Source organism: Coregonus clupeaformis, chromosome 5, assembly GCF_020615455.1.
Source record: "Coregonus clupeaformis isolate EN_2021a chromosome 5, ASM2061545v1, whole genome shotgun sequence".
NCBI classification, from domain to species: Eukaryota; Metazoa; Chordata; class Actinopteri; order Salmoniformes; family Salmonidae; genus Coregonus; species Coregonus clupeaformis.
In genome coordinates, this window is record NC_059196.1 from 11685462 (window position 1) to 11712188 (window position 26727).

A 26727-nucleotide genomic window follows, 5' to 3' on the forward strand; every position below is an offset into this window, starting at 1 on the left:
CTTCAGAAAACATGAAAGTATGACGCAGGCAGATAGGTTAATGTTGAGCTAGACTGGAGGTCATCTACCTGTACCCGAATACCTGAGACCCGATCCGGGACCCAGAATTCTAAATAATGTCACAGATCTGGGTCGAATCTGATATGATTGTCACGAGTCTCGGTATGTGAAATTTGATTTATTTTCCCTTTTTGTACGTTAACTATTTGCACATCATTACACAACTGTATATAGACATAATATGACACTTGAAATGTCTTTATTCTTTTGGAACTTTGTGAGTGTAATGTTAACTGTAATTATTTTATTGTTTATTTCACTTTTGTTTGTTATGTATTTCACTTGCTTTGGCAATGTAAACATAAGTTTCCCATGCCAATAAAGCCCCTTAAATTGAATTGAATTGAGAGAGGAGCGTGGTGCGTATTGCTTTTTGTTGTTGTTGGCCAATCATAAGTCATCAAAGCAGCAATAGGCTACAGTCATAGACCTTTGGTGTGTGGCAAAAGTTAGGTGATATCTAATAAATGGAAGATGGAATTAAAATGACGAAATTAAAAGTTAAAGGAGAAGGATAGGCTACAACGACCAAGAGCCAACAGGTAGGCTGCTACTTAATATTCTGAGGAGTTGTTATTTGTAACTGTAGGATGAGAAACCGCATGCACTGCATCCTCAATTAGCATAGCGAGCTAACGTTAGCTAGCTTAACTAGCTAGTCCCGGTTTGATGCAGTCAAGATAGGTACTATGTAATCATAATTGATGATAAATAACCTAGCTATGGCAGCTATTAGTCTACTATAGCGCGAGGCGGCTTGGCTGGTTGCTGCCCTTACGAAAAAAGATATCCTGCAGTACAACTGCAGGTCGAGTGCAGTACAACTGCACTATGCTGCAAATACTGCGTCCAAGTAACACCGTTTTTTTTTTTACTGCAGTAATTTTGCAGTGTAACTGCAGTTAGATCTCTCCCTCGCCCTCCATTTGGAAAATCTGACCACAACTCTATCCTCCTGATTCCTGCTTATAAGCAAAAACTAAAGCAGGAAGCACCAGTGACTCGGTTAATAAAAAAGTGGTCAGAAGACGCAGATGCTAAGCTACAGGACTGTTTTGCTAGCACAGACTGGAACATGTTCCGGGATTCTTCGGAGAGCATTGAGGAGTACACCACATCAGTCACTGGCTTCATCAATAAGTGCATCGATGACGTCGTCCCCACAGTGACCGTACGTACATACCCCAACCAGAAGCCATGGATTACAGGCAACATCCGCACTGAGCTAAAGGGTAGAGCTGCCGCTTTCAAGGAGCGGGACTCTAACCCGGACGCTTATAAGAAATCCCGCTATGCCCTCCGACGAACCATCAAACAGGCAAAGAGTCAATATAGGATGAAGATTTAATCATACTACACCAGCTCTGACGCTCGTCGGATGTGGCAGGGCTTGAAAACTATTACAGACTACAAAGGGAAGCACAGCCGCGAGCTGCCCAGTGACACAAGCCTACCAGACGAGCTAAACCACTTCTATGCTCGCTTCGAGGCAAGCAACACTGAAGCATGCATGAGAGCACCAGCTGTTCCGGATTACTATGTGATCACGCTCTCCGTAGCTGATGTGAGTAAGACTTTTAAGCAGGTCAACATACACAAGGCCGCAGGGCCAGACGGATTACCAGGACGTGTACTCAGAGCATGTGCTGACCAACTGGAAAGTGTCTTCACCAACATTTTCAACATGTCCCTGACTGAACCTGTAATACCAACATGTTTCAAGCAGACCACCATAGTCCCCGTGCCCAAGGACACTAAGATAACCTGCCTAAATGACTACCGACCCGTAGCACTGATGTCTATAGCCATGAAGTGCTTTGAAAGGCTGGTCATGACTCACATCAACACCATTATCCCAGAAACCCTAGACCCACACCAATTTGCATACCGCCCCCAACAGATCCACAGATGATGCAATCTCTATTGCACTCCACACTGCCCTTTCCCACCTGGACAAGAGGAACACCTACGTGAGAATGCTATTCATTGACTACAGCTCAGCGTTCAACACCATAGTGCCCTCAAAGCTCATCACTAAGCTAAGGATCCTGGGACTAAACACCTCCCCTCTGCAACTGGATCCTGCACTTCCTGACGGGCCGCCCCCAGGTGGTAAGGGTAGGTAACAACACATCTGCCACGCTGATCCTCAACACGGGGGCCCCTCAGGGGTGCGTGCTCAGTCCCCCTCCTGTACTCCCTGTTCACCCATGACTGCATGGCCAGGCACGACTCCAACACCATCATTAAGTTTGCCGACGACACAACAGTGGTAGGCCTGATCACCGACAACGATGAGACAGCCTATAGGGAGGAGGTCAGAGACCTGGCCGTGTGGTGCCAGGATAACAACCACTCCCTCAACGTGACCAAGACAAAGGAGATGATTGTGGACTACAGGAAAAAAAAGAGGACTGAGCACGTCCTCATTCTCATCGACGGGGCTGTAGAGGAATAGGTTGAGAGCTTCAAGTTCCTTGGTGTCCACATCACCAACGAACTATCATGGTCCAAACACACCAAGACAGTCGTGAAGAGGGCACGACAAAGCCTATGCCCCTCAGGAGACTGAAAATATTTGGCATGGGTCCTCAGATCCTCAAAATGTTCTACAGCTGCACCATCGAGAGCATCCTCACTGGTTGCATCACTGCCTGGAATGGCAACTGCTCGGAATCCGACCGCAAGGCACTACAGAGGGTAGTGCGTACGGCCCAGTACATTACTGGGGCCAAGCTTCCTGCCATCCAGGACCTCTACACCAGGCGGTGTCAGAGGAAGACCCACAAAATTGTCAAAGACTCCAGCCACCCTAGTCATAGACTGTTCTCTCTGCTACTGCACGGCAAGCGGTACCGGAGCGCCATGTCTACGTCCAAAAGGCTTCTCAACAGCTTCTACCCCCAAGCCATGAGACTCCTGAACAGCTAATCATGGCTACCCGGACTATTTGCACTGCCCCCCCACCCCCACCCCATCTTTTTACGCTGCTGCTACTCTGTTAATTATTTATGCATAGTGTGATGTCACGAGAGGCTGTGTCCTGGAGGGACGGTACATCCCCCTGAGGTGGCTGCAAACCCAGACAGCTATGGCTCCATCTGCTGGTATGGTCGGGAACTCCAACCCTCTGTGGCCAATCTTCCCACGCAGCTGAAACCAATCAGGGGCTGATAGGCTGGGGTTGTTTTGGAAGGAAGAGACACGGTCTGGAGAGTGGGTTTGGAAGAGAAGAGAATTGTGTTATAATTTCGTTAGTTGCCGAAGACCTTGAATAAAAATCCTTGTTTTGGTTGAACCTGGACTCCTTGCACTACTTGGGCAACCCCGCTGGAAGCGGCAGCCTCGTGGCATCACAGATGGTGGAGAATACAGGCACGCTCAAGCGTTAATAGTGCATGTCCGAGGAGGATACCGAAGGTTTGATCACCCAGTTTTCCAAGTTGGCCGTAGGCTCCCCGCCCGACTGAAATGGAGGACATATTGAAAGCCCTTGTTGCTGGCCAGCAAGCCCAGATGCAAGCAAACGTGGCTCTCTTGGAGGAGCAAAAGAAAGCCAACCTTCTGAAGGCAGAGGAATTGCAGTTGCAGAGACAGAGGGTGGTCCAAAATACCCGCCCAATAAAGGCAAGTGACTTTATATCTAAGATGGGAGCTACCGATGACATTGAGGCATACCTGCATGCATTTGAGGCCACGGCCACTAGGGAAGCCTGGCCCAAGCAACAGTGGGTTGGTCTGTTAGCCCCCTTTCTAACCGGGGGAATCGCTGAATGCTGTCCGGGACCTGGGCCCTGACCAGGTTACTGACTATGATGCCCTGAATTCTGAGATCCTCAGCAGATATGGACTCACAAAATTTGGTATGGCCCAGCGCTTTCACAGTTGGACCTTCCAACCAGACCAACCTCCTCGGGCGCAGATGCATGAACTTGTCCGAATCGCAAGGAAATGGCTGGATCCGCAGAGGAATACAGCAGCGGCGGTGGTGGAGGCCGTTGTGGTGGATCGTTACCACGCGCCCTGCCTTATGAGGCAAAAACGGTTCATCAGTCAACAGGCCTTGACCACGGCTGATCTGACCGTGGAAGCTGTGGAAAAGTACCAGGCCACAGCGGAGATGCTGAATGCTTCCCGAAAAGACCCCAGGAGTGCGGCCCCACCACAAATGGGAAGAACCCGTCCAAAGGACCCCAAGGTCTCGAACCCAGCCACGTCAGGACTTATCCCGGCTCCAGGGGGAGCCAGAAACCAGGCGGGTCCAAGAAGAGTACACCAGGAGGGGGAAACTCGACAGTGTTACCGGTGTGGGGAGATGGGACATATCTCCTGGCAGTGTGGGAAACCAGCCGATGAACCTATGCCCACTGCGGAGTCCTCCAGCTCAGCACCCACACATCGCTTTTGCCTCGCTCTTGGGAGTCGTAGATGGCGGCCCAGATCGACCCCCCACCTGCCCGGTAACTGTGAATCACCATGATGTGGAGGCCTTACTAGATTCTGGTAGCCGGGCCACCCTGGTGCGTAAGGATTTGGTGGGCCCAACGTGTCTGACCCCGGGGAAAGTCCTCCCAGTTTCCTGTGTCCATGGGGACACCAGAGAATACCCCATTACTGAACTTACAATGACCAGCACACGGGAACCATACACACGACGGCGGGGGGTGGTTGATTCCCTCCCCGTCCCTGTCCTAATTGGACGAGACTGCCCAGCCTTTTACCCACTCTGGAGAGAGTCTCAGGAGAGGATAACCCGAGTACCTCGGAAACGGAGAGGCAAGACTCATCCTGGGAAGGCTCCGGTGCAATCCTCCGAATTACTCACTCCCGCCCGGGCTCTGATAGGGAGGGCAGGTGCCCAGACCGACACAGAGACGGAGCTACAGAATCTGGACAAAGAACTGTCTGGTCTGAAGGGGACCGCTGAGAGGTATCGTTTGTTAAAGCAACAGTTAGACATGAAGACAGAAGAGTTAGATATCCTCCAGGCTAAACTCCAACAGAGCTCCTTCCCTAAGCAACAGGAGGAGCTGGAGAGGCTGCGCAGGACCATCGAGGAGTGTGAGGAGACCCTGCGCAGTAGTAAGGAGGTCCAGAAGAAGGCAGAGGAGAAGTACAAGGTGTTGGAGAACAAGATGAAGAATGCGGAGGCAGAGAGAGAGAAGGAACTGAAAGCTGCTCAACAGAAGCTAAACTCTGCTAAAACCAAGGCTGGTGCGTTCAGTAAGAAACTCAAGGAGAGACAACAGGAGGCGGAGTCCCTGGTCCTAGAGTTGGAGGAGTTGAAGAGAGAGCAGTCTGGCAAGCACCACGGCAATGCGGACGCCCTCTCCCGGCGTGATGCCTTCTTCGCTGCCTTTACCCCGACGAGGACGTCGGTCCCGAGGAGGGGGATGTGTGATGTCACGAGAGGCTGTGTCCTGGAGGGACGTTACATCCCCCTGAGGTGGCTGCAAACCCAGACAGCTATGGCTCCATCTGCTGGTATGGTCGGGAACTCCAACCCTCTATGGCCAATCTTCCCACGCAGCTGAAACCAATGAGGAGCTGATGAGCTGAAGGTTTGGGGAAGGGAAGAGACACAGTCTCCAAGCTGGGCTCTCTGGAGGACAAGAGTGCTGCACGTCCACTTCCATGAGGAATATAAGGATTTGGAGATACTTACCTTTGGGAAATACTCACCTTTGGATATATGCACCTGTGGAAATACGTGTGGGGATTTTGGAAGGACGTTTTGCTGGGTTGGCCACTAGCTGCAACGTGGAGTACAGTAAGACTGGGGAAAAGTTATTTGAGCGAGGGAGAGTTATGATTTTGGATGTGGAAGAGACATCCCTGAACTGTTAACCCTTAAAGAGCCACCAGAGAACAGAGTTGTGTTATACTTTCGTTAGTTTCCCAAGACCTTTAATAAAATCCTTGTTTTGGTTGAACCTGGTCTCCTTGCACTACTTGAGCAATCCCGCTGAAAGCTGTGTAGCCTCTCGTGACATCACAATAGTCACTTTAACTCACATGTACATATTACCTCAACTACCTCAACTAGCCGGTGGCCCCGCACATTGACTCTGTACCGGTACCCCCCTGTATATAGCCTCCCTACTGTTATTTTATTTTAACTATTTTTTTCTCAACACTATTTTGTTGTTGTCGTTTTATTTTTTTTACTTTTTATTAAGAAATAAATGCATTGTTGGTTAAGGGCTGTAAGTAAGCATTTCACGGTAATGTCTACACCTGTTGTATTCGGCGCATGTGGCAAATAAAAATTGATTTGATTTGATAGAGTGCAGTATAACTGCAGTTCAACTGCAGTACACTGCAGTTATTCTGCTATTACTGCGTCCAAAATACCACAGTTGACTGCAGTTACTGCACTTTTATCGTCTCTCCCTCCCTGCTCCCTGTGTCACTGGCTCACAGTAAGGCCCCTCCCCCAACTGCTAGAGTGGCAACTCTCTCTCCATCCTCTTACGCTTTATCAGCTCTGGTTTATAAAGTATCTTAAAAATGGACTTTTATGCTGCCTCCCTCACTCAGATCGAACCAGGTCTGGATCCGATCAGGTCTATACAGAATGCATATCGGGTCCGGGTAGGAAAGCCCCAGCTCCATTTTGTAACGGGTCCAAAAACCTCTAGGTATATGGAAGTCTAGATACAGGTACCATGATGCAACGTCATCGTTGGGGTTTAAAGTGTGATGCATGGCTGTAATTCCACTGGAGGAATGTCATGTGAAGTCCAACCGGAATCCGGAGGGAGGGAGGGAGAGAGGGAGAGAGATGGTGGAAGAGGAAATGAAGGAGCGGTAGAAAGGGAGAGGACCAGTGGAGGAAAAGTAAAATGACTCAAAGATGTGTAGTGATGTTTTTTCACCCATTGTGTGTGTGGTGGGGGTTGGGTCTACAGTAGAGTGCATTAGTCCTGAACCTTTAATTTCATGTATTATTCAAGACTACTGTATATGCACAGGTGATATGAGCTTTTGAGAGAATCTCTCTTTCAGATATGACTTCCACCCTCTAGAAATGCCAAATATTGACCTGTCTATTTTCAGAAACATCTTAGTATTTTGCAGTTTTACAATATTGTAGAGATGTTTTCTCATGACAGAACACACTGACAGACAACACAAGCCTCTCAGATCCTCTAAAGACACCAAACCAGCAACTAGGGACCAATTGAACTGATCTACTGTCACTGTTTGTGAGGTCAAACTCACCACTTTCTATCAATTCAATTCAATTTCAATTTAAGGGCTTTATTGGCATGGGAAACGTGTGTTAACATTGCCAAAGCAAGTGAAGTAGATAGTAAACAAAAGTGAAATAAACAATAAATATTAACAGTAAACATTACACTCAGAAGTTTCAAAAGAATAAAGACATTTCAAATGTCATATTATGTCTAGCTGTCTAGCTGTCTCTTGACTTTTAGTCTGCCTCTCATTTTTCTCTCTCTGTCTCTGTCTGTCTCTGTCATCTCTCTCTCTCTCCCTCTCTGTCTTACCGTCTCCTCATCACCTCTCCTCTGTCTCTCTCCTTCACTTTCACCATGTCTGCCTCTCCCCTAATTCTCAGCGTTTAAAGTGGCGATGGCTTGTAAGGGAAGTTAATTGCACTCAAATTATGTTTGACCGCAGAAGGAGCGAGGGAGCGACAGAAAGAGAAACAGGGAGCGAGCGAGAGGGATTGCAGAGTGAGAGGATAATTGCAGTGGAGAAGGACGTTGCGATTATGATCACTCTTTCTCTACCGTCTGTCGTCTCAAACCCAGTCTGTTCCTACAGGGGTAACAGACACAGACACACACACTCTTGGATAACTATCAAAATTGGAGCTCAGTGAACAAGTTGCTAGGTGATGAGGTTCACATATGAAAAGACAACTAGCATAAGCAAACTTGAGTCAAAAAGAGAAAGAGAAAGAGATATGTGTGTTATCTACAGGCAGGTCCAAAATTATTGGCACCCTTGATAAAGATGAGCAAAAATGAATGTAAAATAAATAATACAAATACTGAGCTATATTGTATGCTTAAAAAAATGGAAAATGATATTATTTTAAACAATTGCTCAGAGAAAGAGATTTTGTTTAACAAGTAATACTTTTTTTCAAAAAAATATAGGGGTCAAAATTATTGCCACCCCTGTTTTCAATAACTTTCACTGAGCCATTTTCTGAAATGTTTTACAAGATTGGAGGCCACATTGGGAGGGATCTTAGACCATTCCACTGGTGTGCGTGGGCGAAGAGCTCTATTTTCAAGTCATCCAATAAATGTAAATGCCTGGAGTTTGCAAAACGGCATTGGCACTTGGATTTGAACTGATGCTATGGTAAAACTACATGAAAACAGAGCCCCTTGGCTACGCACACCAGTGGTGGGTCTGGCGTCAAAATAAGGATACATAAGCAGAAATGTACCTCATACCTACTTTAAAATATGGTGGTGTATCTTTGATGTAATGGGGCCATTGTTCTTCCACTGGTCCTGGGGCCCTTGTTAAAACCTCTTAAGGATCGGACCCTTTTTTTCAATTTTTGCCTAAAATGACATACCCAAATCGAACTGCCTGTAGCTCAGGACCTGAAGCAAGGATATGCATATTCTTGATACCATTTGAAAGGAAACACTTTGAAGTTTGTGGAAATGTGAAATTAATGTAGGAGAATATAGCACATTAGATCTGGTAAAAGATAATACAAACAAAAAAACATGCGTTTTCTATTTCTTTTTTTGTTGCCGTGATACGTTTTTTGTTGTTGTGCACTCTCCTCAAACAATAGCATGTTATTTTTTCACTGTAATAGCTACTGTAAATTGGACAGTGCATTTAGATTAACAATAATTTAAGCTTTCTGCCCATATAAGACATGTCTATGTCCTGGAAAGTTTGCAGTTACTTACAACAGTCATGCTAATCACATTAGCGCACGATAGCTCAACCGTCCCGTATACGGGACACCGATCCCGTAGAGGTTAAGGACAACGGTGTCATGAACTTTACCTAGTTCTAGGACATTTTAGGCAAGAACCTGGTTGCCTCTGCCGGGAGGGTGAAACTTGGCCGCTAGTGGATCTTCCAGCAAGACAATAACACCAAGCACACATCAAAATCCACAAATAAATGGTTAATTGGCCACAAAATCAACATTTTGCAATGGCGATCTCATTGTCCGGACTTGAACCACATTTGAATTGAAGAGGGCAGTCCATAAGAGCAGGTGAAGGATATCAAGGAACTGGAAAGATTCTGTATGAAGGAATGGTCTAAGATCCCTCCCAATACAGTGCCTTCAGAAAGTAGTCATACCCCTTGACTTATTCCACATTCTGTTGTGTTATAGCCTGAATTCAAAATGGATTAAATATGTTTTTTTTCTCTCCATCTACACACAATACCCCATAATTACAAAGTGAAAACATGTTTTTAGAATCTTTAGCAAATTTATTGAAAATTAAATACATAAATATCTCATTTACATACAGTGCATTCGGAAAGTATTTTTATTTATTTTTTATATACATTTGCAAACATTTAATGACAGCTTTGTCATTATGGGGTATTGTGTGTAGATTGATAAAAATAAAAAAAACGTAACGTAACAAAATGTGGAAAAAGTAAGAGAGGTCTGAATACTTTCCTAATGCACTGTAAGTATTCACATGTTAGAATCACCTTTGGCAGAGATTACAGCTGTGAGTCTTTCTGGGTAAACCTCTTAAGAGCTTCGCACACCTGGATTGACAATATTTGCAAATCATTCTTTTCAATGGTGAAATCCCTAAGCAGTTTCCTTCCTCTCCCGCAAGTTAGGAAGGACGCCAATATCTTTGTATGCAATTTATGTGACTTGTTAAGCACATTTTTACTACTGAACTTATTTAGGCTTGCCATAACAAAGGGGTTGAATATTTATTGACTCAAGACATTTCAGCTTTTCATTTGTAATCAACATTTTTTAAAGGTTAAAAACGTAATTCTACTTTGACATTATGGGTTATTTTGTTTAGGTTATTGACACAAAATGTCAATTTAATCCATTTTAAATTCAGGCTATAACACAACAAACTGTGGAAAAAGTCAAGTGGTGTGAATACTTTCTGAAGGCACTGTATGTTCTCCAATCTCAAATTTTGTTTTTAGAAAAAGGCTCAGTGCCGTTATCCTCGCAAGGTGAGGTATTGAACGATATTTAAAAACAGGGTGCCAATAATGTTGACCCCTATCTTTTTGAGAAAATCTAAAAATGACTTGTTAAACTAAATCTCTTTATCTGAGCGACTGTATTCGTATAAAATAATATAATAGTCCACTTTTTTTTTTAGCATACACACAATATAGCTCAGTATTTGTATTATTTATTTTCTAGTTTTTTTGCAAATCTTTTTCAAGGGTGCCAATAATTTTGGACCTGACTGTCTTTGGTTTCCCACGGTAACGTCATAACTTGGTTAAAAGGTCGACAGCTAGGGGGTGGAAAGTAAAAAAGAGAGGTGGGGAGGGTGAATGAACTAAGTTATGTATAGAACAGAAGCATACAAATCAAGCAATCAAATTTCTCTCTTCTATCAGTGCAGAACGTCTGGAAGACCCCAAAATTGACCTGCGAGTCACACTGTTATTAACATGGACGCTTCATCCCATTCCTCAAATGAAATTAAACCACGGAGAGCAAATCTAGCCAAGCTAATGAAAAGTGAATGTGATAGAAAGTACCCCAAGAGCGCTCCTATGAGACACACACACACACACACTTATTTCCACTAACACAGAAGGATCTTTGTTCTCAGGGTGAGATACCCCGCACCTTCGTTAGGCCCCTGAACGTTACCATCACGACACACACACACCCTGTTGAGGCTGTTTTGGTTTCTTGGCCGCCCAATTGTGTGACCCCAGGCATGGTAGGCAGGCGGGTGGAGTGACTGTAGTAAATGGCTCTGTGTGTAGACTCATCCGTCAGCCCCACTGGTCTCACGTCACATCCACCATTTCCTCAGGCCCCTGACAGTATTAATCGCCACTGATCACCAGCAGCATCTCCAGGGACCCATGGGGGGATGCGGTGCTGTGTGTTATGATGATGGGGGTTGGTACCAGACCCCCAGTGGGCCAGCCCTCTCCCCGTAGCCCCACTAGTGTCCAGGCAGGCAGGCAGGCAGAGCGACAGGGTCCCCTCCCCCTCTGGGCTAGCTTCTGAGTTGTGGCTGTAAGGTCCCCAGCCCCAGACCCCCTTTCAGCGCTCTGAATGGACCAGCCTCATTGATATTCCTATGCTTTCACACAAGGGGACCCCAATCTCACAATGGCACTGTGGCTTCGTCCGGCAACTGTGTATTTATGTGTGTGTGTGTGGCGGGGGGGATTTGTATTGTGTTCTAGTCTACTGGAATGCCTTCTCTTCTGTTGGCTGACCGATGGCAGGGACACGACAAACAGACGGATGGGGGATGTGTGCCCCCCCCCCCCACCTCCATGTTCACTTGTAACACAGAAGAGCACTTTAATTTTGCTGTCATAATGTGTATTGATTTCCCAAAGCCTTGCAACGATACATGGACGTCTGGCGATCCCTACACACACTCACTCACACACACGCACGCATGCACACACACAATAACACACACACTGCCGCTGCCTACTCAGAACACAGTGTTCAAATAAAAACCTGGCAGAGCCACACACACACACACACACACTCTTTATGAAATAAAATGGTAAAAACGGGATTTGTGGATTTATCGCCCGTTTCTTTCTTTCTTTCTTTCTTTCTTTCTTTCTTTCTTTCTTTCTTTCTTTCTTTCTTTCTTTCTTTCTTTCTTTCTTTCTTTCTTTCTTTCTTTCTTTCTTTCTTTCTTTCTCTCTCTCTCTCTCTCTCTCTCTCTCTCTCTCTCTCTCTCTCTCTCTCTCTCTCTCTCTCTCTCTCTCTCTCTCTCTCTCTCTCTCTCTCTCTCTCTCTCTCTCTCTCTCTCTCTCTCTCTCTCTCTCTCTCTCTCTCTCTCTCTCTCTCTCTCTCTTACACAGTCACACACACACACACACAATCTTTATCCATCTTTCTCCCTCTCTGTCACTCTCTATTTCGGTTTCTCTCTCCATCTCTCCTTTCTTTCTCTTCCTCTCTTCATCTCAGTTGGAAACCTCTGTAAACAGCTCTACTTTGATGGCAATGCTTCTGTGATAGCTTGTGTTTGGGATGCATCAGGAGTGGTGAGGCTGTGTGGAGTGTGTGTGAGTGTTTGTGTGTGCGTGTGTCTGTACGTGTGCATGGTTGCCTGTGTGTGTGTGTTAAAAACACAGGCATTTCCCTCAGACCAGCTAAATCGACTACACTACTATTCAAAAAAATAAATATTGAAAGTATAACTGATTTGCAGACTAACAATTAAGCATCTGTTAAAAGTGGTTAGCTGCCTCATGTCTCTGATGTGTGTTGATCAGTGTGTGTTGATCTGTTGTGTGGTGATCTGTGTCCCTGCAGTGCGACGCTCCTCTCACTCTCTGGCCACTGACATGTTCGAACAGCACCTGGGAGCACACCTGCTACAGGTAAACATCACACACTCACACGGACACACATGAGGACACACACCCAGGCTCCTCTAAAATCACCCTGTTTAATCTCAAATGTATTTATTATAGTAACCTTTATTTAGCCACGTGTCATTGAGAACAAACAGTATTTTAGAATAGTACAAATTTAGCCAGGTTGTTCAAGAGGTAGCCATATTTATTCCTGAGACAGTCTGACAGTGTGATGCTGCTTCTCTGTGTTATGTCTCCTCCTGCGTTTGCACTCCAGCGAGTCAACACTCGTAAATAACTAATCGCACCGCCCCACCGTACTACTATCAATGAACAAACACCAATAAATAACTGTAGAGTACAGAAAAGAGAAAGAGAGTGATAAAGCGAGGGAGGGAAAGAGGAGAGTAGTGAAAGAGACGGGTGTATAGAATGTCCTAAATGAGAGAGGTATGCTAAGACAAAAGACTGCTGTCCGCTCCGAACGTTCTGAGGAGGAACGGCACTGATAGAAATCAAATTAGCGCTTCAGAAAACACTATGATTCTTTCCTCTTGCCGTCCTCTGTCAGTAATAGTCTGATAATTGCACTTTATTTCTCCGCCATTCAGCCGGCTCGCCGCGCCCCACACCCCGGCCACTCACATTTGCATACTGAATGTGTCAGTTGCATAAATTACCGCCACTTTAAGCGCCACCACCAAAATAGCAATCTTTCTTCAGCAAAGTGGCCCTAGCTTCCCAGCACACCGCGACTCACTTGTGTGGATGCTTGTTATTACGACAAATATTATTCTGTGAAGGAGTCCTTCCTAATGGGGTGGCTGTATACCTTTCACTTATCATCATAATCACCACTCCCTGTCTCTACCTCTTTCTCTACCTACCAGTGTCAATGGACCATGTCGTCCTACTGTTATTAACACTGATTGAAACAGCTCTGCTGGTATCTGCCTGCTCTGTGTTTAATGTGTCTTGTTGACTCTCTGAACAGGCTGGTGGTGTTTACCAGTAGTGGGTCGTGTGTACCTGAGGGGCCAGCCAGACAGGATTGTTAATGTGGGCGGGAGAGAGGGGAGAGGCTGAGCGGTGAAGGGCTGGTTGCTGGTGGTTCTCAAACGGCAGGCAGCAGCTCATTGTAATTTGCTCAATACACACTAATTGCTCTAATTTGTCTGTCCGGCTGTGTGTGGATGTGTTGCTTCCACAGTCTCTGGACGGCTTTGTGTTTGTGGTAAGCTCAGAGGGACGATTCCTCTACATATCAGAGACTGTTTCCATCTACCTGGGCCTCTCACAGGTAAGGCCTGCTGTATACACACGCGCACACATACACACACACACACACACACACACACACACACACACACACACACACACACACACACACACACACACTCACACTCACACTCACACTGTCACTCATACAGGTTACTCCCATCATCTCTCTTTTCATATCAGATGTTGTAATGTGTTTGAGGGTGTTCCCACCTTTGTGTGTGTCTGAATGTCTTTGACTGTTCTCTTGTGCTTGTCTCTCTAGTTCCTCCCTCTCTCTCTCTCTCTCTCTCTCTCCCTCCCTCCCTCCCTCCCTCCCCCCTCCCTCCTCCCTCCAGGTGCTCACCTCTGTTGATTGCCTGTGGCCTCTTGTACTGTGAATGTTAAGTCCTGCCATTTCGACCAGATGCATAAATAATAACAGTAATTACTGGCCCAGCAATCAAAGTGTCGCCCCTGCGCGCAGGGCCTGTCTAGTGGAGCAAATCGATTGGCATCTTAAAAGCCCCATTGATTGTGGGGAGGAGAAAAAACACCAAGGGGGATGGGAAGACAGATCGGGATAGAGATAGAGAGAAAGAAGGAGGGAGGAGAGGAGGGGAGTGATAAGAAATGTTTGGAAGATAAAAGATGGAGGATACAGTATGAGAGAGAGAAAAGAGGGAGAACGTTACAATAGCGGTGGTATTTGAGTGGATTTTAAAAGGGGGGATTTGGGTATGATTGGGAGTCCGCCCCTGGTTGGATTGGACTGTCCTGGAGAGAGGCTAGTAGTGGCGTGTGTGTGTGTTTGCGTGTGCATGTGCGCGTGTTCGTGCCGGTGTGTTTGTGTCACAGTTCGGTATTTCTGCTGTTAACTATTAGTAAACACAAACTTAAAATCTAATTATGAAATATATCTGAACAGATGTGAAAAGACTACACAGCCAAATGGCATTGGATAGAGAGAGAGAAATAGTGCACTGGGGATTTTGGTATGCAAATAGAGCTTAAATGTGCAGTTGAAGTGAAATGCATCATGGGACTAAATAGGTAAACAACAAAGGCCATTCTTATTCATGAAACAGATGGCCTCACTAGTCAAATCTCCTCAAACAGAACTAAACCCACCAGCCTTAAAACAAAATTACAATCAAGATTTACTTTAATTCCAAAACACACACTACCACGTTTAGAAACTGACAAAGAGAGAAAGACTGAAAGACAAAAAGAGAGAGAGACAGAAAGAGGGAGGAAGGAAGGTGGGAGAAAGGGCATGCACACTTTAATAGAACAAATCCCTGTCTCTCAGGGAAAAACAAGTGAGAAGGGAGATATAACTGGTGGTTGTTGTTGGACCGCCCTGTCCTGTCCCCCAGCCTAACCCCTCTGCCCCGGCTTACCCACAGGGCCCCTCTCCAGACAGTGGGGTTTCTTAGACGGCTTAGCCCAGGTCAGGCACCTTGACCAAGGGCACAGCCCGCCGTCCGCTCCCCTGCTACCTGGAGGTGATCATGTCCCTCACCCCAGGTCTGCTGGCTGGAGAGGCCCTCTCTGAACCCGGGACCCCAGGTCCTGCTGCTCAACCCCTCTTACCTCCTACATGGCAGGAGGGAGGATGGAGGAATGGAGGGAGGGGGGAATTGATCCTGGACTGTTTAGTATGCAGCCCCCATCACTCCCTCTCCCTCTCTCCTCTTCCATCCGTCAGTGGCGGGCTGAGAGTGTGTTGTGGACGACTGCCCGGATGCCTCATACATGTTAAAGCAACCTGCTATTATTTATATCATGTCTCTCCTCCTTCATTCCCCCTCTCTCTATCTCAACCCCCCCACACTATACCTGTGTCTTGCTCTGTCTCCCTCTCTCTCCTTTCTCTCTCCTCTCTCTCTTTCCCTCTATCTTTCAGCTGCCTCTTTCCCCAATAGTTCTCTCTCTCTCTCTCTCCTCCCTGTGATGAAGTGACAGTAGACTGACAGGTAACGTAACATAGACGTCTGTATTGCCCTTTACTGAGGGAGGGCAAAGGACTGTGGGAAGCCTGGGGTCCTCCAGGGCTGACTTCCTGTCTCTGCCAGGGGATTCTTCCACATGTACATATTACCTCAACTACCTCAACTAGCCGGTGCCCCCGCACATTGACTCTGCAACGGTACCCCCCTGTATATATAGCCTCCCTACTGTCACTTTATTTTACTTCTGCTCTTTTTTTTCTCAACACTTTTTTTGTTGTTGTTTTATTTTTATAAAATATTGAATATATATATTGAATTTTGTTTAAAATAAATGCACTGTTGGTTAAGGGCTGTAAGTAAGCATTTCACTGTAATGTCTGCACCTGTTGTATTCGGCGCATGTGACCAATAAAATTTGATTTGATTTGATTCTGGTCGGTTTACGTCTCGTTTAGCTCTAGCAACTCATTAACACCAGGCTGTTTTTTAACTTTTATCTCTCTGCTGATCCCTCGTTACTTACTCCCCTCCTCTCTCCCTCAGTTTTTTTTTACACTTTAGAGGAGTTAGCCTTCCTTTTTTTCTCTTTGTTCACACTTAATCTGTGCTCCCTCGCTCAGCTCTCTGGCTGTGATGTCCTTGAAGGCCTGCTGGAAATCCCATAAAGCCCACACTAAATGGATCTAATCCTGTAATAAATGGGTATGTCCTACAGACAAGGGTGTGAGGCTGCAGGCAGGCAGCCAAGCAGGCAGCCAAGCAGGGAGCAGGCAGGAAGGAAGGAAGGGAGCAGGCAGGGAGCCGGCAGGCGCTTTATCAGATGGGATGGAATCCATCCCGCTCCCATTGTGTTTTTATGGATGCCATGCCAGAGCCTTAAACGCTTAGAGTAGGATACTATGATGCACGAGGATGATAGCTGGGAGGTGCTAGTGTTCTTTATCCCTTTCTGGGAGTGGGCTGGATACGTTCATGCCTATGAATTAATAGGGAATGAATTAACAGATTAAAATAGTCAAATCTGACCTTCAAAGATGCTGTATCCCTGGTGTCTTTTAGCTTACTTTAATCACCAAATACAATAGATTTTTATCCTTCCGATTTTAGATGTGTATTACTGTAATCTGTGTCTCAGGGGTGTGTATGCGACATGTGTGAGCGGTTGCGTGCATTCATGTGTTCATGCATGTGTGTTTGTGTCTGTGCTACACCCTGTCCCATATCTACATTTGATTGTGTGTAGGTGGAGTTGATGGGCAGCAGTGTGTTTGACTACATTCACCCAGCGGACCACGTGGAGATGGCAGAGCGTCTGGGCATCAGACCCCACCTGAGGGCCGAGGCTGGCTGCCACGTGGCTCCCGAGAGCGCTTCCAGCTCTGCCTCCACATCCTCCCTGGCAGGGACCCCCGAGCCTGGTACGTCTCACATACATGTCTGTAGGCCTGGACTGATGTGGTCCAGACCTTGTCCAAATGTGATTGCTCCCAAGTTAACTCTGTCCCCCTGTCTCTCCATAGCCCCCTCAAGCCCTCTCTCTCCTGGGAACGAACCTCCTGACCGAGGTTTCTTCATTCGTATGAAGTCCACCCTCACCAAGAGAGGCCTCCACGTCAAGTCCTCGGGCTACAAGGTCAGAGTAAGAGACATATATAGAAATATCAAACTCTCCATTCCTATAGATCCTGCAGACAGTGTTTAATGTATAGGGTAGCAAAATTCCAGTAACTTTGCCTGGTTTTCCAGAAATGCTGGTTGGAGCATTCCCGGATTTCCTGTTTATTCCCTCGTAAACCTAGGAATCTTCCAACCAGGATTTCTGGAAAACCTGAGAATTTTTGAAAAGTTACAAGAATTTTGCAACTCTAGTAATGTACTACTCACCATTCATTCAGTAGATACACTGTACATGTACAACCATGCAGGTTGGTTTAAACTCTATTCTATTCCTGTCAGGTGATCCATGTGACCGGGCGAATCCGCTGTCGCCCTGCCATAATGCCAGGCTCCGCCCGCTCGGTGCGTCGGCCAATGGGCTTGGTGGCCCTTGCGCACACTCTCCCTCCCTCCACGCTGAACGAGGTGCGCATGGAAAGCCAGATGTTTGTCTTCCGGGTCAACATGGACCTGCAGGTCACCTACTGTGAGAACAGGTACAGCTACAGTGACCCACAACGACACTACAACACAGCAACACAACAACACACATGGACAGATGTCTGTATGGGGTGCATATATGGTTGTACTGTGAAAATGTATGTGGGTGTATTTGATTCAATTAATAGTATGTGTTTGTTTGCCTGTGTCTATATGTTTACATCATGTGGATAATATTGTTCCCTGTAGGATCTCAGAGTACATGGACCTGAGCCCAGCAGAGGTGGTGGGACACACCTGCTACCACTTCATCCACGTAGAAGACCTTGATAACATCAGACAGAGCCATGAGGACTGTGAGTCACTGCCCGCCCTGTGTGTGTGTGCGTGTGTCTTTGAACGTTAACATTTTTACTAAGTTCATATTTTGCAATCAGCGCCCTCTGCTGCCAAAGTCCTGTAGTGCTATGCCAACTCACTCTTTACTCTTATCCTCTCTCCCCCTCTCCCGTCCCTCCCTCTCTCTCTCTCCCAGTGTTGAGGAAGGGTCAGGTGGTGACAGGGTACTACCGTTGGCTCCAGAGGAGAGGGGGTTATCTGTGGGTCCAGTCCTGTGCCACCGTCTCCATCAACCACAAAGCCCCCCACGAACGCAACGTCATCTGGGTCAACTACGTCACCAGGTCAGCCCTGTCACCAGTCAGCCCCGTCACTAGTCAGACCCGTCACCACAGTAGCCTCAGGTCAAACACACAACACATCCAACATTATGCTCTAAGACAAAGAGTCCAACTCCTTCAGTCTACCGTCATTTTTATATACGAAACTGTAATTACAGTATATTAATTTTATTATAGCATTATGCATAGCGTTATTCATTTACAACACTTATATGATACAAGTACTCGCACATGGATTGAAGGAAATTCTATTTTTTCCTTTGTCTCTCTCTCAGGACCCACAACCCCCACCCCCTAAACACACATACACACTCAAAGACAAACAGACACACATGCACGCACAGAGCAAGAGAGGAGTCAGACAAAAACAAGGGGAACAGGCTGAATTACAATACTAATTGGAGTAGCGCTTTATAATTACAACAAATGGATGTCAGAATGGTGGGTCTGAATGGTGTTTTAGTTAATTAGTGCTGTAATTACAAGAGCTAATTAACTTCTCCAGCAGCAGCCCCCCAATCCTGTCTGGGCTCAGTTCTTTACAGGTGGGCTCCTGAGTGGAGTAAAGCTGGCTTTGGGAGAGCAGGGGTGGCTGTTGTGTGTGTGTGGAATTGGGGGGGGGTTGTTGGATACAGTATTGCGGGTTGGGGATAGCTGATGGGGGGTATTAATGGAGAAGTGGGATGGTTGGAGAGGCTGGTTGTTGATGATAGATGAGGGTAATGGTAGGAAGGAAGTTGATGAGAGACTAAACAAAATAGACAATTTAATCTAAGACCATATAGGGCTCTCTGTAAAGTACTCACTGCACCCATCTTGCTAAATCAGGAGACATAAACAGTGGTTTGCTGCAGCACTCAAGAGCTGTAAAAGGTGCATTTATTGTCTTTTATTTACTGTCTCTCCCTTTCTCTCTCTCTCAGTCGGACAGAGCTCCCAGACACTCCCCTGGATCTGCTGCAGCTCCCAGAGAGCCTGAGGGCGGAGCGTCTGAAAGCCAGCTACTCCCCTTCGGAACACTCGCCACAAGCCCGGGGTAGGGATCCACACAGGCAAACACACACACACACACACATCTGCAATCACACACACATTTATACCGTACATTGAATCATTCACACATACACAAACATACATGATGGGATGGCAGGTAGCCTAGCGGTTAAGAGCAATGGGCCAGTAATCAAAAGGTCGCTGGTTCGAATTCCCGAGACCACTAGGTAAACAATCTGTCGATGTGCCCTTGAGCAAGGCACTTAACTCTAATTGCTCCTGTAAGTCGCTCTGGAAAAGAGCGTCTGCTAAATTACTCAAATGTAAAATGTAATGATACATCCACATTTTTCCTCATGAAAAACATATCTAACTATTTTCCCCTCCTCAGGTCCACAGCCAATGAAAAGCTCTATGTGTAAAGGTGACCCTGACTCTAAACTGAGAGAGATCTATAATCCCGGCATCCAATCTGGGGACAGGAGGAAGCGTCCGCTGCGGTCTGACTCTGAAGGTGCTCCCCCGGAAACGCGGCGTCGCCTGGAAGAGTTTCGCCAGAGAGAGGGGAGTGTGTCAGCCTCCTCTGACCTGGGCAGTGAGAGTGAGGGAGAGGAAAGAGAGTGGGAGCAGGGGGGAGACAGCGGGAGGGTCAAACGAGAGGGGCCTTCGAAACGAGGCGTGGAGACCCCCATGGGGTTCGAGAGGGGTGGCAGGGTGCACAACAGCCGTGCGGTAATCCAGCACCTGAAGAGTGTAGTGTCCTCGCCTCTCTCTGGCCCCCCCAACATCAAGACTGAACATGAGGCACTGGCCACAGGGGGCCGCTGGACACACACCTCCTCACACACACAACCCCCACCCTCACACACACACACCCCCTGTGGCAGCCTGAACGGCGACAGTCCCCCCACCCCTATCCCAGACTCCTCCTCCAGCAGTGAAGCCCCACCCAAAGGTATTTTCACCCCGCCCTCCCCCGCCATGTCCCCTCCCATGTCCGGCTCCTCCCCTCTACCCTGTGAAGAGCGGGGCATGTTGTCTGGAGGCCGGGGGGGCGGGCCTGACTTTGAGCTATTGCAGAGACTGGCAGCGGGGGGTGCTGCAGGACGGGTGCTGTTCCACCCCCTGGCCCTCGGCCCCCAGGGGCCACAGAGCCTGTACGCCCCCAGTACCATCCGCTATGCGCCCCCAGAGCTTCCCCACTCCCACCCCGGTGCTGAGGGGCTGCGCTCCGACCACCACAAGGGCCCCCCAGCCTTCTTCCCCCACCTCCAGAGGCTGGCCGGCCTGCCCTCCTTCAGTGGGTTCTCCGCCTCAGACAATCCCTTCAACCCCTTCTGTATGAACGGACTGAGGGGGGCCGCAGGGTCCGAGGAGGACTGAAAGAGAGGAGGGGCTAGAGAGAGACATGGGGGCAGGACATTGGGTCATGTGGGGTTGGGAAACTGAACAAAGGACCATTTGCACAGCTTCCATGGGGAGTCAGATGGTGTCCAACACAGGTGACAGGATGTGTGACACTCAAAGTGGACTTTGACACTTGACTTTACCCTACTAGCTGTCCAAGCTTTGTCCCCCCTCTCTGCTCTACCGTATCCTCTCTCCACTGCTGTTATATGACTGTGCAGTGTTCCGTGTCTCTTTCTTCCACTCAGAAAAGCCATATTGTACATAGAGACAGGACCATACATACCTTCACTAATCCATCCTCAGTATCATAACAACTGTTCCTGAGCCTGTCAGACTGACTTCTGTGTGAATGAAAAAAAGAGAAACTTGTTTGTGTGAAATACTGAATCATCTCTTAAACAGAGTTAGAAATTATACTCAGACACAATAGTGGAAATATAGAGGTCTGAGCAAATCTCATGGATGCCCAAAATAATATTTGAACACATCTCGGGTACTCCTTCCTTCCATTATGTGAACCCTGCTGAAGAGGGTTTGAAACAGTGAAAGCACAGAGAGTGAGAGTCCCTGATACATTCCATTCCACTCTGAGACTGTTCTGTCATGATGTCGTCTGGGAAAGAAAGGTATGGGAGGGGGAGGAACAATACCTCTACTGGCTGGTCACTTTGTAATGTTTTCAGTCTTGTAAAAACTGAAAATGGTCCTACAGAATGAAGTGTTGTGAAAGTTAATGACGCTGTGCTGTGTATGAGATGAAAGCCATATTCCTATTATATTGTCATGTTGTTGCCATAGGGTGAAGTGGGAGGGGTGTAAAAACTATTATTTTACTAGAGGACATACTTTGGGAAATGCCACAGATTAATCCAGAAACCCTCAACAAATGTATTAGAAAGAAAGGGTTTGGGGAGGGGTGGGGGTGGGGGTGGGGGGAATATTCTTTTTTTATTCACAATATTTGTCCGAGCACTTACTGAAATGTGTTATGAACACATAGCACTTCATCTTTTAAATTCCCTTGTGTGTATTAAGGGTTAAATACAAGAGTGGTCATGATGAATACCACAAACGGACCACAAAATGTAGGGTCATTAAAGAAAGACCACAGGAGTTTAATACATGGTCATTAAACGTGTGGTCATTCAAATATGACCATGGGGATTTAGTACAGTTGTGGTCAATAAAAAATAACTAACTTTTTGTTCTCAAAGGTCATTATATTAGGTCATTAGAGGTGGGGTGGAAATCAGGGGTAAAATATTCATATACAGTTGAAGTCGGAAGTTTACATACACCTTAGCCAAATACATTTAAACTCAGTTTTTCACAATTCCTGACATTTAATCCTAGTAAAAATTCCCTGTCTTAGGTCAGTTAGGATCTCCACTTTATTTTAAGAATGTGAAATGTCAGAATAATAGTAGAGAGAATTATTTATTTAAGCTTTTATTTCTTTCATCACATTCCCAGTGGGTCAGAAATTTACATACACTCAATTAGTATTTGGTAGCATTGCCTTTAAATAGTTTAACTTGGGTCAAATGTTTCAGGTAGCCTTCCACAAGCTTCCCACAATAAGTTGGGTGAATTTTGGCCCATTCCTCTTGACAGAGCTGGTATAACTGAGTCAGGTTTGTAGGCCTCCTTGCTCGCACACGCTTTTTCAGTTCTGCCCACAAATGTTCTATAGGATTGAGGTCAGGGATGTGTGATGGCCACTCCAATACCTTAACTTTGTTGTCCTAAAGCCATTTTGCCACAACTTTGGAAGTATGCTTTAACTTCCTGACTGATGTCTTGAGATGTTGCTTCAATATATCCACATAATTGTCCTTCCTCATGATGCCATCTATTTTGTGAAGTGCACCAGACCCTCCTGCAGCAAAGCACCCCCACAGCATGATGCTGCCACACCTGTGCTTCACGGTTGGGATGGTGTTCTTCAGCTTGCAAGCTACCCCCTTTTTCCTCCAAACATAACGATGGTCATTATGGCCAAACAGTTCTATTTTTGTTTCATCAGACCAGAGGACATTTCTCCAAAAGTAAGATCTTTATCCCCATGTGCAGTTGCAAACCGTAGTCTGGCTTTTTTATGGCGGTTTTGGAGCAGTGGCTTCTTCCTTGCTGAGCGGCCTTTCAGGTTATGTCGATATAGGACTCGTTTTACTGTGGATATAGATACTTTTGTACCTGTTTCCTCCAGCATCTGCACAAGGTCCTTTGCTGTTGTTCTGGGATTGATTTGCACTTTTCGCACCAAAGTACGTTTATCTCTAGGAGACAGAACGCGTCTCCTTCCTGAGCGGTATGACGGCTGCGTGGTCCCATGGTGTTTATACTTGCATACTATTGTTTGTATAGATGAACGTGGTACCTTCAGGCGTTTGGAAATTGCTCCCAAGGATGAACCAGACTTGTGGAGGTCTACAATTTTGTTTCTGAGGTCTTGGCTGATTTCTTTTGATTTTCCCATGATGTCAAGCAAAGAGGCACTGAGTTTGAAGGTAGGCCTTGAAATACATCCACAGGTACACCTCCAATTGACTCAAATGATGTCAATTAGCCTATCAGAAGCTTCTAAAGCCATGCATTTTCCAAGCTGTTTAAAGGCACAGTCAACTTAGTGTATGTAAACTTCTGACCCACTGGAATTGTGATACAGTGAATTATAAGTTAAACAATCTGTCTGTAAACAATTGTTGGAAAAATTACTTGTGTCATGCACAAAGTAGATGTCCTAACCGACTTGCCAAAGCTATAGTTTGTTAACAAGAAATTTGTGGAGTGGTTGAAAAACGAGTTTTAATGACTCCAACCTAAGTTTATGTAAACTTCAGACTTCAACTGTATTAAATCATATCAAAGACATTCCTTTTTATACTCCTCACCAGAAATTCCATCCCAAATATTGTGAGGTCATAAGAAAAAGACATCATCCCAAACTGAAATTATAGAGAGATTAAAATGTCCCAATCCTAAATTGCTGTCCTGGTCTTAGATTAAGCATTACTGATGGACTGGGTTGGATGTATAGGACCATATCTGTCATACGAGGGGATGTCTGTCCGTCTGTATATCTGTCCGTCTGTGTGTCGATTATAATTCCACTGGCTCTACTACAATAAGTCCAGATAAAAACCCTAACCCGCTCCATCACTGTGACTCTAACCCGTTTCTGTTCAAATATTTGTGAATATACCATCCATTCAAATTAAAATGAATCAATGTATAAAAACGATGATACTATTGATGATAATAAAATATTCCATTAGAGGAGCACAAGAAAGTTTCCTGATTTCCTTGTTCTAGTCTCTGACTGACTGTCTATAAGATGTCTTGAACGGTCTCTAAGTGTCTCAAGTCATCTCAACTTTATGTCTCAAGATGTCTCGAGACATCCTAAGATGAAGGTGATGGCTGAGTATGTATACCTGCCCCACACAACAATGTTAATCAAAAAGTACCGGATGTAAAAACCATCATCCATATTCGTCCCTGTGGATCAGGTTTGAGTGTCCCTGGCCTGATGTTGTGCAGATAGAGCTTTCCCATTAGACAGTATATATCCTCTCTAAGTAATAGCTCTGAAGATTTAGACAAAGGGTGTGTGCGTGCGCATGCATGTGTGTGACTGAGGCAGTGTTTGTGTGTGTGTAAGTGCGTGTGTGTCAGGGTGCGTGTCTGTCTGCCTGAGGCCGTGTGTATGCATACAGTGTATTGTGTGAATGGCCGGTGTGTGTATCTATGTGTGCGTATGCGAGCGTGTGTATGTTTCAGAGCGGGTGTTGTGTTGTTCCATGCAGCTCTAGGGAGGGGCTCTGACATTGAAGACGGGTTAAATCCTGTTTTACATTCAAGTGGCAGGCCCCAGTTCATTAGAGTGAGGATCAGTCCTCCTCAAGGCCAAAGGAAGCGCATACTAAACAAGAGCAGTTGTTGGGGAGAAAATGTGAGTGTACGTGCGTGTGCCTGCCGTGTGTGTGCACGTCTGCTGTGTGTGTGTGTGTAAAGAGAGTTAAGAAATGACCTCAGGTTCCTCCTTTATCGCTTCTGTTCTTAGGAGTGAGTTCTTTAGCTGATAGCCTGTTCCATGCTGGGTGTAAAGGTGTCTCTCTACATCTCAGATAGGGACTGTGGATTTGTGGGGACATGGGCGTCTCTCCTCAACCCTAAACCCTGGCTGTCTGTCTGTCAGTGACTTCGAAGGCTTATCTCAGTCCCTGAATGGAGCTGCAGTCTCTAGTGAAATACCTTCGCACATGGGCCTGACAAGGTAGACCCCCCCCCCTTCCTTTACACCCCCTCTACTTAATCCATTCCCAACTACATCACCCATACCACCCCTTCTCTACTTGCCCCACTACCTCTCCACCTCGTCTTCCCACTCATTTTACACTATTCCCTTCAATCTCTCCATCCCCACCCACACCACCTGTTCCACTCATTATTTCACTGCTACACCCCCATCCTCTATTCTGTCCAGGTTGGGAGGGGTGGGTAATATGCTCATCTACAACCTGCCATGGTGCCGTGAGGTGGGTTGGTGATGGTGTTGAGAGTCAGGCCATGGTCCGGGTATTTGTCAGTGCGGGCGCGTGCTGCTGGGCGCCAGGCCCTTTAGACGCGCCAGACCCCAGCAGCCGCCTGCATGCCAAACAAAGCTGCCTGCGCAGTCAGACGCAGCCACGGAGGAGGAGGGGGGGTGGCACGATGCAGCACCCAGACACACCCTGCATGAGAAACTAACTGCGCCAAAACGCCTGGGGTGGAGAGAGAGAGAAGGAAAGAGGAGAGGGACGGTTAGTAAGAAGCACTGGAGTTTACCTGAGTGACACAGTCTGATATAGAGAGAAAAAGTGAGAGTAATAGAAAAAGCGGATGGGCATCTGACCTCAGGACAGAGAGGAGAGTCTCAGCAGCTCAAGCCTTGACCCGAACCTTCTCACCTCTCCAGTGAATCGATGGATGAGAGAGATAACCCACACCTGGGCAGTAACCTATTCAGTGATCACTATAATCACCCTCCCTGTGTTATCCAGACAGCACTGAGGTGCTGCTCTGTGTGTCGTGTACCCAGAGAGGAGGATGGAGGAATACATGGCATCAATGCTTGGTTGAGTGATAGGAACTACACAACACGGTTTGAATGAAGGGAATGTCAGCCATTTTGATTTCATATTCTTATTCCATTTCTCTGGTCAAATCTGATAGATAAGCCTACATTTGTGTGTGCAAAATTCGGATCTCTTTAAAGGTGCTACACATAGGATATTTTTGCATTTTTGCATTGTAAGTTCAGAAATTACAATGCTCGAGTTGAGCCTTTACTTTTGGTTTTGGTCCAACAGCTGTAAAAACAATATTTTTGTTATTGAATATATATTTCACAGCGATTTAGATGGTACAATGATTCCCTACACTATTCAGTGCTTGTTTTCTCACATAAACTGAAATTGAGCGAACAGTGTAGAATTTTTGCAACCGTGGAAATTAGTGATTTCCACTAAATAACACAGCCAAAGTCAGAACAGCTTTCTCCCTTTTGACAACAGAGCCACACCGGAGGGAGAAATCAATAGGCGAATATCACAGCCAATCACAACACTGGCGGGTAAGTAATACTGTGAAACACTATCATTCCACTATTAGCGCCAAATATATTATGGACATTTTCTGAAATTACAATGCAAACATTTTAAAACATCCTGTGTAGCACCTTTATGTATTCACGTAGG

The 26727-nt window shown here is 46.3% G+C and overlaps 1 protein-coding gene across 3 annotated transcripts in view; it reads left to right on the plus strand.

The window, feature by feature from the left end:
• Positions 1 to 21883, plus strand: part of npas1 (neuronal PAS domain protein 1) — a 39206-nt gene extending 17323 nt beyond the window's left edge. For 2 of the 3 annotated variants that reach the window (XM_041874465.2, XM_041874461.2), the window contains exons 4-12: positions 12551 to 12618; positions 13805 to 13894; positions 17050 to 17224; positions 17327 to 17445; positions 17763 to 17959; positions 18153 to 18259; positions 18439 to 18586; positions 19507 to 19619; positions 19968 to 21883. In XM_041874465.2, the coding sequence (XP_041730399.1) occupies positions 12551 to 12618; positions 13805 to 13894; positions 17050 to 17224; positions 17327 to 17445; positions 17763 to 17959; positions 18153 to 18259; positions 18439 to 18586; positions 19507 to 19619; positions 19968 to 20959 (2009 nt within the window). In that variant the 3' untranslated portion in view covers positions 20960 to 21883. The remainder of the gene's footprint in view (positions 1 to 12550; positions 12619 to 13804; positions 13895 to 17049; positions 17225 to 17326; positions 17446 to 17762; positions 17960 to 18152; positions 18260 to 18438; positions 18587 to 19506; positions 19620 to 19967) is intronic. The other variant, XM_041874470.2, reaches the window with a different exon arrangement.
• The last annotated feature ends 4844 nt before the right edge of the window (positions 21884 to 26727 follow it).